Source organism: Mytilus californianus, unplaced genomic scaffold, assembly GCF_021869535.1.
Source record: "Mytilus californianus isolate M0D057914Y unplaced genomic scaffold, xbMytCali1.0.p SCAF_7, whole genome shotgun sequence".
Classification (NCBI taxonomy): domain Eukaryota; kingdom Metazoa; phylum Mollusca; class Bivalvia; order Mytilida; family Mytilidae; genus Mytilus; species Mytilus californianus.
The window spans coordinates 61,211,697-61,224,713 of record NW_026262723.1 but is presented as its reverse complement, the minus strand read 5'-3'; the positions used below and the strand labels follow the sequence as shown (position 1 = coordinate 61,224,713).

The following is a 13,017-nucleotide window of genomic DNA, read 5'->3' as shown; positions in this document are numbered from 1 at the left end:
TTATAACAATTACTTAATTTATTTAGTAACAAGATTTCCATAACAATTGTCTTGTTGAATTGCAAACTTAATGTTCATGCAGTCTAGAAGTGTTCTGAATTGGTTTAACAACTTGCTTGGCAAAAATCTACAAAGCTTAAATTCACAAGCCGACATCACATTATATGTTGGATAACTGTATATTGTTTTGCTTCTTCATATCCCTAACTGTCCGTTTTCTGTGAGGTTTAATCCATAACAAGGACCTCTTTTAAACAAGTTGTCTTCAGCCTCATAAACAAATTTTTTCACTAGGTTCATTTTTTACCTGTAAAAATAATGAACAATACCTTATTATTATTATTCCAACTAACAAATAAATAAAAAATTAAATAAATTCACAACATTTCACAGATATGAAGTAAATGTTGAATTCTACTAACAGTTTGTGTAATTTGAACACAAAAATAAGTAGCTGCGTTAAGAGAGCATGATACATCCTTATTGTGCATCTTGAAATTGTTGCCTGAATAAAATGGGATATTTAAAAGGAATTTAATTAGACGAAATAGATTGTCCCAGTAGAAAACTTGCATGAGGATACCCTAAGGCATATATTACGTCAAATATGACTGTCAAAAGTCCCATAACTCTGGAATTACAAACTAAAACAAAATGCTCTGCAAGGCACAGCTTGATATGACTGCAGAGGTTGAACCCTGAACAGTTGGGGCAAATATGGACACAATATTCAAGCTTTATATGGCTCCGAATTTGGATTGTGATTAAATATTTGACACAGCAAAAAATTGAGCATAGGTCCTGACACAGAATGAATGTGGTCTAAGAACTTAAAAATTTGAAATTAGACATTTACCTATTAAGGTCCAATATCCAAAATCTAAGTACATGGTTAGATTAAGCATATCAAAGAACCCCAAGAATTCAATTTTTGATGAAATCAATCAAGTTTAATTTTGGACCCTTTGGACCCCATTTTGAAACAACTTGAAATCTGGGCAAAAAAATCAAAAATCTAAATACATGTTTAGATTCAACATATCAAAGAACCCCAAGAATTTAATTTTTGTTAAAATAAAACTAAGTTTAATTTTGGACCCTTTGGACCTATTTTGAAACCAGTCCCAAAATCCAAAATCTAAATACACAGTAAGATTCAGCATATTAAAGAACCCTAAGAATTCAAGATTTTGAATTAACCCCAATGAAATTGGTCAAGAAATAAGCAATTTATACAAAGTATTAGAAATTCTTTTTTTTGCCACTTTTTGGTCCCTAATTCCTAAATAGTTAGGGCCATAACCCCCAAAATCAACCCCAACCTTCCTTTTTTTGTTATGGAACCTTGTGGTACATTTTCATAGAGATCCATAAACTTATACTCAAGTTATTGTCTGGAAACCAGAAAATCCTTGTCAATCCTTTCTAAATGGTTTGGGCCATAACCCCCAAAATTAATCCCAACCTTCCTTTTGAGGTATGGAACCTTGTGGTACAATTTTATAGAGATCCATACACTTATTCACAAGTTTTTGTCCTGAATCAAGAAAAATGCTTGTTTTTGGCCCCTTAATTCCTAAATAGTTAGGACAATAACCCCCAAAATCAATCCCAATCTTTCTTTTGTGGTATGGAACATTTTGGTACAATTTCATAGAGATCCAAACACTTATACACAAGTTATTGTCCTGAAACAAGAAAAATGCTTGTTATTGCCCCTTTTTGGCCCCTAATTCCTAAACAGTTTGGACAATAACCCCGAAAAACATCAACCCAACTTTCCTTTTGTGGTATGGAACCTTGTGGTACAATTTCATAGAGATCCATAAAATTCATACTTAAGTTATTATCTGGAAACCAAATGTCTTCGGACAACAACGACATTGCCATATCATTACAGTAGACTCCGGCAAATCGGATATCCAAAATGTCAGCAAAAAATATCCCATTATTCGATATATTCAATTAGACAATAAATGTATATTCATTGAATACTCTGCAATAATGAGTTGACCTAATCCTGAGATGTAACTAGCCCTGACCACTGCTATTCATCACTCCGATGTTTGTGTAAAAATTTTATCAGCTGGTTATGTAATGCTCATATTTTTGTTTTTCAGTTTTTAAATCCTATATTTATTAAAATAAATCAAATGTCCTGAAATATTTATGTGTATAAATATCTACCATCCATAGTATGTGTCTTTATTTGTTTTATATACGAAGTAATATCCATATTTACATTTGTATGTGGTAAAATCACAGATAAGCCAATCGGGCTATAAATAGATTATAGCATGATCTGTCTCTAAACTGAAATCGAGTTTGTTATATATTTTATTTCTTTGAATAATCAAATTTATTGCATCAAGTTAAATTTTTCTGAAGACTGTTCATGTTTTGGTCATGGTTCTAGAGGCTTCCTCACATTCTGTAAACAAAAGAAAATGGCATCCTTGACATGTGGTCAAACCTACACGTTACAAAATTATAACTGACAAAAGTCAGACTTCTCTTGGCACTAGGGATTTATATGTATATTGCAATAAATTATTAAGAAGGAGGTACATTCAGTCTTAATTATATTTCTGATTCTGTGAGCACTTAGAGTTTTATCAAAATTCTCCCAATGTATTTCTCTTGTACCATATATCTTATAAATAAATTCAAACAATTTGAATTTTAAGGGCATCTAATTCGCATTACAAAGGAAGACAATGAATAAAGACAACACTTTATTAAGAAATAGTTCCTTTTATTAATTAAAAACAAAATTTTCTTGTCTGCAAGATTGTAATTGCGTAACTTACGGGTCCATTTCCTGTCAGAAAAACATTGAAAATATCCGATTGTGCATGGTTTTGAACAAAATTTCCTGAATATTCTTATCTTATTTGCCGATATGTTCTTTAATCCAATATTCAATTATACGATAAAATTAACATTAAAGGTATAGGGAAGGGTTTGGTGTTTTGAAATAATATTACAATAGCCGATATATTTGTTTATCCGATATCTGATTAGTTGGAGTCTACTGTATAAGGCAGCAAAATTTTTTGGTCATATAAAAATTTATAAAATTAAAAGAGAGTCTACATTCACCAGTCACAACAGCAGTGTTGGTTTTGTGGTAATTTGATCCAAGCATACTAGTTCTAGTGCATGACATTTAAATTTTTTTTTTATTTATATGATGTTCAAAAGTCCAGTAACTCTGGAATGACATATTAGAATTTTTTTAATTGAATGCATTATTCATCAATTTCAACCATTATTAAAAGATTTCAGTAAATCAATCCACGCAAACTCAATTTATGGTACAACATGTGAACAATTTACATAAATCTGACAATAAAAGTCCTCTTACTATAGAGCGAAAAACCTAAAAATGGAAAAAATCTAAAGGGAGCTTCCTTTTATCAATCCCTACAATGAGAAAATAAATACAGCCATACTGGAGTAAGTGAGTGATATGCGAAAAAATACCTTTAATCTAAAGGTTGATTCTTGTGTTTTTACTAGATGCAAATAATAACTACCTACCAACTTTAAACCATTTTGGTACACCTGGTTTCTGTTCTGTTGTATCTCTGGGTTGTCTAGGTCTATCTCCAGCACTTCTTTTGTTTGGCTGTGAACTTGATCCACTAGTTGTTGGTGTATTTTCATCCCCAGGAGTATCTTCCTTTGGAAAACTGACAACAAGAACAACAATTGAATTTTAATTAAAAGAACATGTAAATTTTTATAAATAAATGTGGATAGTATCCACATGTGGACACAGATGATGCCCCCGCTTGCATATCATATAGTTTTAAAGGGACATAACTGAAGAATGGTAAAAGTGACACTACCCAAATTTGAACTTGATCTGAGTTTTGTGGTAATAAGCATTGTGTGTAAGTATCATAACGTTTAGTTGAGGCAAACTAAAGTCAGAAAACGAAAACAAAAAATTTGTACTTTGTATAGGTTTCATAACGTTTGGTTGGGGCAAACTTAAGTTACAGAATGGAAACTAAAAATTTTGCAATCTTTCGATTTATAAAGGGGCATAACTCAATAATGGTTAAAGTGACACTACCCAAATTCAACTTGATCTGTGTTTTATCAGTGGAAGTCAAAATTAAACATTGCATTGTACAAAGCATTGATTGTAGTTGATTCAACTATAATCATGGACAAAGGAAGATAACTCCAATTTTAAAAATTACTTGATATTTAGAAGAAAATAAAAATTTTGCAATTTTTCCATTTATAAAGGGGCATAACTCTAGAACGGTTAAAGTGACGCCACCAAAATTCAAACTTGATCTGTGTTTAGTGGTAATAAGTATTGTGTATAAGTTTTATAACATTTGGTTGAGGCAAACTTAAGTTAGAGAACGAAAACTAAAAATTTTGCAATTTTTCCATTTATAAAGGGGCATAACTCTAGAACGGTTTAAGTGACGCCACCAAAATTCAAACTTGATCTGTGTTTAGTGGTAATAAGCATTGTGTATAAGTTTTATAACATTTGGTTGAGGCAAACTCAAGTTAGAGAACGGAAACCAAATTTGGGATGTACGGACGGACGTACAGACGGACAAGGGTAAAACTTAATGCCCCCACCGCTACGGCGGGGGCATAAAAAAGTTTTGTTAACAATTTTTTATTCAAATTTTCAAGTGTTTATTTTAGTTTTGGTTATAACTGATAAAAAGAATTGCATTACCAAACTAAACTAGAGAGAATAATTGTTATTGTGGATTAATTATTTGTGGGATATTTTCATGGATTCCGTGGGTATAGGTATAAAAATGCTCTATTCCACATTTTATTATAAAACTATCTGTACATTTCATTTATTAACTAATAGTAATATCTATTCATTTTTTCGATACTACACTAACAGACTTCATTACTGTTAAAATGTCAACTGAATTATTTGTTTTCTTTTTATTTCTAAACTTGACAAGTTAATTTACCATTTACTGACTACTTCATCAGCCTTAATTCTGGATCCTACTTCTTTTAACACAGCTCGGCTGAGATAATGCTCTGAAACTAAATAAATAAACTTTTATGTACAAATGCATTATATTTCAAGACTTTTCAACTTAAAATAAAACTGTTATGTAGGAAAGGGCCTCACCTGCTTTGCAATAGAATTAAAAACAATAATTGATGGTGTGTCATAGTATTCAATGTATATGAGGATGGATTTCAATTACCAAATACTTCTCTAACTTACTTGATAAAAAATAAACTGCTTTGCTGAGCGCAGCTGGATACCCCCGCAGAGGTCCAACCCTGAACAGTTGGGGCAAAAATGGACACAATATTCAAGCTTGATACAGGTCTGAATTTGGATTGTATTAAATATTTGACATATTATAGGTTTCTGAATAAATGTAGTCAAAGAACTTGAAATTGGTTATATGAATTGAATTTATATTCAATTAAAGATTTCTTGCTGTTGTGCAATACACTGTGCTGTTGCGCAATACTTAGTAAATCTGTTGTCAGACTATAAACATTTAAAGTTCAATTAATTCTCAATGTCATATTAGAAATTTATGAAAATGTAAAAAAACAATTCACCAAAGTTTTATGCAAATTGGTTAAAGCGTTTTTGAGTTAATGTCCGACAGACGGACGGACAGACGGACGAACAGACAGACAACGGTATACCATAATACGTCCCGTAAACGGGCGTATAAGAACTAAGGACTGGACAATGTTATTACTACAATTTTTTTGGAGACTAGAGTTATGACTAACAATCATTCTGAAATTGACTCTCATACAACAGTTTTCCCAAATATCAATGTTCTATCATGTTTATCATAAGGATAACAAATCAGGAAACTTGACATATTATGTATTATATACCAAATATGTCTCAACATTTTAAAGTTTGAAAGCATGACTAAGAAATAGGGCCCGTGTACTACTTGCAACTGAATGAAAAGCTTAAACTTCAAAGTAAAAAAATCAAAGTCACTAAAGTATTACCGAGTGAGAGGCCCATAACATTCGGTTTATTTGATTTGATTTGATGGTGTTTTAACGTCACTTTTAAGCACCGCTTTTGGGATATTTCGTGGCGGCAAGTTTTTATTGGTGGAGGAAGCCGGAGTGCCCCGAGAAAACCACGACCTTCGATAGGAAAACTGACAATCCTAGTCAATTAAGATTGGAGTCGAGTGCACCTGCATGAGCGGGGTATGAACTCACCTCAGTGTTGACTGGCTAGTGATTACAGTAGTAACTACTTAGACCACTAGGCCACCGAGGCCCCGAACATTCGGTTTAAGGTCAAGGAATAGTAAATGGGCTATGTCACAGATTTTGCTAAAATTTTGCATACATCTCTGGCTCTTTGAACCATAACTGAAAATCGAAAATATAATGTATTTATATCTTTTATTATCAGAAATATTACTGATTGAATTCTTTCAAAATAGGTGAACATTTGTAAAGAAAGCACATAAAACTGGCATTAATTTTTCTTTAAAATTTACCTTTAATCATCAAATCTCCAATTTCTAATACTAGATTTTTCTTAAAAAACTATATGTTGTTGATACATAAATTTCCGTTTTAAAGATGTAAAATAATGATAGGGTCACCGACTTCGTTTTTTACAGTACACATCATTCAAAGTGGTGTTCTATGTGAAAAAATACCACTAAACATCAAAATAATTGTAACATCATTGCGTTGCAAGCCGTAAAACTTCAATTTTTGACGTTTTTCACTACCCATTAGGTAACAGATTTATTATTAGACAAAGTTGTATGCAAAATTTAAGCAAAATCTGTGACATAGTCCATTTACTGTATCTTGACCTTAAAATGACATGCATGGATGTTTAATCAACATGACACCATTCATCGCAGAATCCAGCTAGTCCATTTTCATTTGAAGCCCTTTAGCTTATCTTGGTGCCTTGCCATTTTTACAGCTAATAATTTTGTGATAATAAAAACAATTTACCTCATATTGTGACAGTACCAAGTAAATAGTAGATGCATTTTTATAAGACATGAATGCCAGAAAAATGTCAACAAAGCATAAAAAGTACAGTCCTTGGAAACTCATTGGTTTTAATTTTTGTACAACAGAGGGCTCACGCCACTTGCCGACTAGGGGTAAGAGGTTGCTTTCCCGTCTGTTCAATTTGCTTTTCCTGACTGCCAAAAGGGATATCTAGTTGCCCAAGTGTTTGAAACAGTCCCTTTTTGTCATTTTTTTAAAAAATTTTGCCAAGTTAATGAAACATCAATTTTTCATTCAGAAGTAAAGAAATTCAAGATTTATACAATTTATTTCTTAAGAAACATTATGAAAGTACTGACTTTGTAAACTGGTCAAATGTTATTTCAAAGGAAAAACTGTTTATGCAAACAAATCAAACCATGTTGAACATGTAGAAGATAGCCCTGGAAAGGTTCGGGCTTTAACGCTTTTACAATGTATCCATGTACTTAAAATCAATATATTTTGTTCATTGTCTGGTGCAAACATTAGTTACCATTGAAGCAGGGAGACATATGGCTTCTTCGTGTGCATTCACCTGTTCCATGAGCATTTGACACATGTTTAACACTTATCTACCAATTAGTAATTGTACAATAAAAATCCTGAATTATTATTAAAATTTATATTTCAATGCAAATAAGTTTCCTACCTTTGTTTTCCTCTACTCCAAAGTAAACAACACAAGCTGGAGCTAACTTGGCCTGAATAATAAAAACAATCAAAAGGTTTTAGTAGTCCTCATTTTACTAACACCCAAGAAATTGTAAAAAAAGATACATTTGATATGGATATAAATAAAAGATTTTGGTTTGTTTGTTGGTGTTGAAGGTCACTTTCAGCTATCGCTGCTATCATTGGAGTCATTTTTCATTGGTGGAGTAAGCCTGAATAGTAATTTAGAAGCTTAAGTAAGTCATTATCGCAATCAATTTGAGAGAGCATAAATTCACGTTTTTCCACAAAACTCTGGTGTAAAATAATTTTTTTTACATTATCTGCTTCCTTGGATTTGAATATAAATATTTGGTTTGTTTAGAATCATTTATTGATTAAGATTTAAGAAGTAAGACAATTACAAGAAATACAAATCTCTATATATTTTCCTCAAAACATATGCTCTATGCTATTTTTATATAGCAGCTAGACTGGAAGTAAAAAAATGTTATTGTACAGTGAAACCTGTCTAAACCAACACTTTTGGGACTGAAGAATTTGATCGTTTTTGACAGGTTTTTTTTTTGGTTTTGTCAGGTTTGACATTTGAATAGAAAAGAAAAACAGTAATGAGAGGAATCATATTTTGATGTATGGATATGGCTATTTCCTGTGTCAAAAGTACAGTAAAACAACAAGATAGAGTTCCATAAAAAATATTTGAAATGCAAAACTTGTATTTCATCTTGGGAAATCAATTTCAAAATATGAAATCTGTGAAAACACTGGACATATGTGACAAAGACAATAATTTTCTGATTAGTATAGATTGTTTTTGACAGATTTTTTCGCAATACACATTCAGAGTAGGGACTTAAAAAGAGTTCTGTATTCGGTGTTGACAAGTGTTCAGTTAAGCAGTTTAAATTACAAGATGCAAATACGACAAGAAATGATTGTAACAGGATGCTGTTACGAAGTCTCCCAAACGAAGCTCCCATAATTCGTAATTCCCAGGGTCGCCTGACATTGAGCAAAGTCCAGTGAAAATTGGTTTGGTCTGGTAAAGTTATATGCATTAATGATGCCTGGGGACTAACCCTGTATATCATTCAAATCATCTTGGCATGACAAACCAGAATATATATGGTTTAGGGGTGGGGATCTTGACCACTTACAAGATATTATAACTTTCTTAAATGGCAGGGGGTGGGGGTGACCCCTGGGGACTAACCCTGTATTTTATTTGATGTGCTTTATCATGACAAACCAGAATATATATGGTTTAGGGGTGGGGATCTCAAGCATTTACAAGATATAAGAACTTTCTCAAATGGCAGGGGGGTCGGGATGACCCCTGGGGACTAGCCCTGTATGTCATTCAAACCATCTTCACATGACAAACCAGAATATATATGGTTTAGGGGTGGGGATCTTGACCACTTACAAGATATTATAACTTTCTTAAATGGCAGGGGGTGGGGGTGACCCCTGGGGACTAACCCTGTATTTTATTTGATGTGCTTTATCATGACAAACCAGAATATATATGGTTTAGGGGTGGGGATCTCAAGCATTTACAAGATATAAGAACTTTCTCAAATGGCAGGGGGTCGGGATGACCCCCGGGTACTAACCCTGTATATCATTCAAACCATCTTTGTATGACAAACCAGAATATATATGGTTTAGGGTAGGGATCTTGACCACTTACAAGATATTAGAACTTTCTTCAAATGGCAGGGGGTGGGGGTGACCCCTGGGGACTAACCCTGTATTTCATTTGATGTGCTTTATCATGACAAACCAGAATATATATGGTTTAGGGGTGGGGATCTCTACCATTTACAAGATATTGGACCTTTCTCAAATGGCAGGGGGTCGGGATGACCCCTGGGGACTAACCCTGTATATCATTCAAACCATCTAAGCATGACAAACCAGAATATATATGGTTTAGGGTTGGGGATCTTGACCACTTACAAGATATTAGAACTTTCTTAAATGGCAGGGGGTGGGGATGACCCCTGGGGACTAACCCTGTATTTCATTTGATGTGCTTTATCATGACAAACCAGAATGTATATGGTTTAGGGGTGGGGATCTCTACCATTTACAAGATATTGGACCTTTCTTAAATGGCAGAGGGTCGGGCTGACCCCTTGGGACTAACCCTGTATATCATTCAAACCATCATAGCATGACAAACCAGAATATATATGGTTTAGGGGTGGGGATCTTGACCACTTACAAGATATAAGAACTTTCTTAATTGGCAGGGGGTGGGGATGACCCCTGGGGACTAACCCTGTATTTTATTTGATGTGCTTTATCATGACAAACCAGAATATATATGGTTTAGGGGTGGGGATCTCTACCATTTACAAGATATTGGACCTTTCTCAAATGGCAGGGGGTCGGGATGACCCTTGGGCACTAACCCTGTATATCATTCAAACCATCTTAGCATGACAAACCAGAATATATATGGTTTAGGGGTGGGGATCTTGACCACTTACAAGATATTAGAACTTTCTTCAAATGGCAGGGGGTGGGGGTGACCCCTGGGGACTAACCCTGTATTTCATTTGATGTGCTTTATCATGACAAACCAGAATATATATGGTTTAGGGGTGGGGATCTCTACCATTTACAAGATATTGGACCTTTCTCAAATGGCAGGGGGTCGGGATGACCCCTGGGGACTAACCCTGTATATCATTCAAACCATCTAAGCATGACAAACCAGAATATATATGGTTTAGGGTTGGGGATCTTGACCACTTACAAGATATTAGAACTTTCTTAAATGGCAGGGGGTGGGGATGACCCCTGGGGACTAACCCTGTATTTCATTTGATGTGCTTTATCATGACAAACCAGAATGTATATGGTTTAGGGGTGGGGATCTCTACCATTTACAAGATATTGGACCTTTCTTAAATGGCAGAGGGTCGGACTGACCCCTTGGGACTAACCCTGTATATCATTCAAACCATCATAGCATGACAAACCAGAATATATATGGTTTAGGGGTGGGGATCTTGACCACTTACAAGATATAAGAACTTTCTTAATTGGCAGGGGGTGGGGATGACCCCTGGGGACTAACCCTGTATTTTATTTGATGTGCTTTATCATGACAAACCAGAATATATATGGTTTAGGGGTGGGGATCTCTACCATTTACAAGATATTGGACCTTTCTCAAATGGCAGGGGGTCGGGATGACCCTTGGGCACTAACCCTGTATATCATTCAAACCATCTTAGCATGACAAACCAGAATATATATGGTTTAGGGGTAGGGATCTTGACCACTTACAAGATATTAGAACTTTCTTAAATGGCAGGGGGTGGGGATGACCCCTGGGGACTAACCCTGTATTTCATTTAATGGGCTTATTCATTTAGAACATTTTAAATTAAAAACATTGTGTCTATCACAAACGGTTTTCAATTTATGATCATTTGAAAATTTAAAAAAAGTAATCCCATAGGGTTTTATAGTAAAACCCTCTTTTCTTTTTGCCCCTCAAAGTACCCCTTTATAAACCCCATTGCACAAACAAAACCCTGATTGCACCACTAGACATGTTAGTCTAACATATTGTAAAACCCTAAGTTAATCTGACAAGCAGTTTTGGAGAACGGGTGCGGACAAGTTCAAATTTAAAAGCGGCGGAAGAAGAAGAAGAAGAAGAATAATAATAACAAGAAATGATTGTAACAGGATGCTGTTACGAAGTCTCCCAAACGAAGCTCCCATAATTCGTAATTCCCAGGGTCGCCTGACATTGGGCAACGTCCAGTGAAAATTTGGTTTGGTCCAGTAAAGTTATATGCATTAGTGATGCCTGGGGACTAGCCTTGTATATCATTCAAATCATCTTGGCATGACAAACCAGAATATATATGGTTTAGGGGTGGGGATCTCGACCATTTACAAGATACTAGAACATTGGGGTTGGGGAGGAACCCCTGGGGACTGGCCCTATACGTCATTCAAATGTTCATTACATGACGAACAGGAATATATATGGTTTAGGGGTGGGGATCTCAACCATTTACAAGATATTAGAACATTGGGGGTGGGGGGAACCCCTAGGGACTGACCGTATACGTCCTTCAAATGTTCGAGACATGACAAATAGGAATATATATGGTTTAGGGGTGGGGATCTCGACCATTTACAAGATATTAGAACTTTCTCAAATGGCAGGGGGTCGGGATGACCCCTGGGGACTAAGCCTGTATATCATTCAAACCATCTTAGCATGACAAACCAGAATATATATGGTTTAGGGGTGGGGATCTTGACCACTTACAAGATATTAAAACTTTCTTAAATGGCAGGGGGTGGGGGTGACCCCTGTGGACTAACCCTGTTTTTCATTTGATGTGCTTTATCATGACAAACCAGAATATATATGGTTTAGGGGTGGGGATCTCGACCATTTACAAGATATGAGAAACTTTCTCAAATGGCAGGGGGTCGGGATGACCCCTGGGGACTAACCCTGTATATCATTCAAACCATCTTACCATGACAAACCAGAATATATATGGTTAAGGGGTGGGGATCTTGACCACTTACAAGATATTAGAACTTTCTTAAATGGCAGGGGGTGGGGGTGACCCCTGGGGACTAACCCTGTATAATATTTGATGTGCTTTACCATGACAAACCAGAATATATATGGTTTAGGGGTGGGGATCTCAACCATTTACAAGATATTAGAAACTTTCTCAAATGGCAGGGGGTCGGATGACCCCTGGGGACTAACCCTGTATATCATTCAAACCATCTTACCATGACAAACCAGAATAAATATGGTTTAGGGGTGGGGATCTTGACCTCTTACAAGATATTAGAACTTTCTTAAATGGCAGGGGGTGGGGGTGACCCCTGGGGACTAACCCTGTATAACATGATGTGCTTTATCATGACAAACCAGAATATATATGGTTTAGGGGTGGGGATCTCAACCATTTACAAGATATTAGAACTTTCAGAAATGGCAGGGGGTTGGGATGACCCCTGGGGACTAAGCCTGTATATCATTCAAACCATCTTACCATGACAAACCAGAATATATATGGTTTAGGGGTGGGGATCTTGACCACTTAGAAGATATTAGAACTTTCTTAAATGGCAGGGGGTGGGGGTGACCCCTGGGGACTAACCCTGTATAACATTTGATGTGCTTTATCATGACAAACCAGAATATATATGGTTTAGGGGTGGGGATCTCGACCATTTACAAGATATTAGAACTTTCTCAAATGGCAGGGGGTCGGGATGACCCCTGGGGACTAACCCTGTATATCATTC

At 35.3% G+C, this 13,017-nt stretch overlaps 1 protein-coding gene across 1 annotated transcript in view; it reads right to left on the bottom strand.

Moving 5' to 3' along the window:
- The window catches only part of LOC127709813 (tether containing UBX domain for GLUT4-like), a 71,785-nt gene continuing 58,768 nt past the window's right edge, over window positions 1-13,017 (bottom strand). The window contains exons 15-18 of the mRNA XM_052215469.1: window positions 7,679-7,730; window positions 4,971-5,049; window positions 3,544-3,695; window positions 1-307 (exon numbers count right to left, since the gene is read on the bottom strand). Coding sequence (XP_052071429.1) covers window positions 297-307; window positions 3,544-3,695; window positions 4,971-5,049; window positions 7,679-7,730 — 294 coding nt within the window. The 3' untranslated portion in view covers window positions 1-296. The remainder of the gene's footprint in view (window positions 308-3,543; window positions 3,696-4,970; window positions 5,050-7,678; window positions 7,731-13,017) is intronic.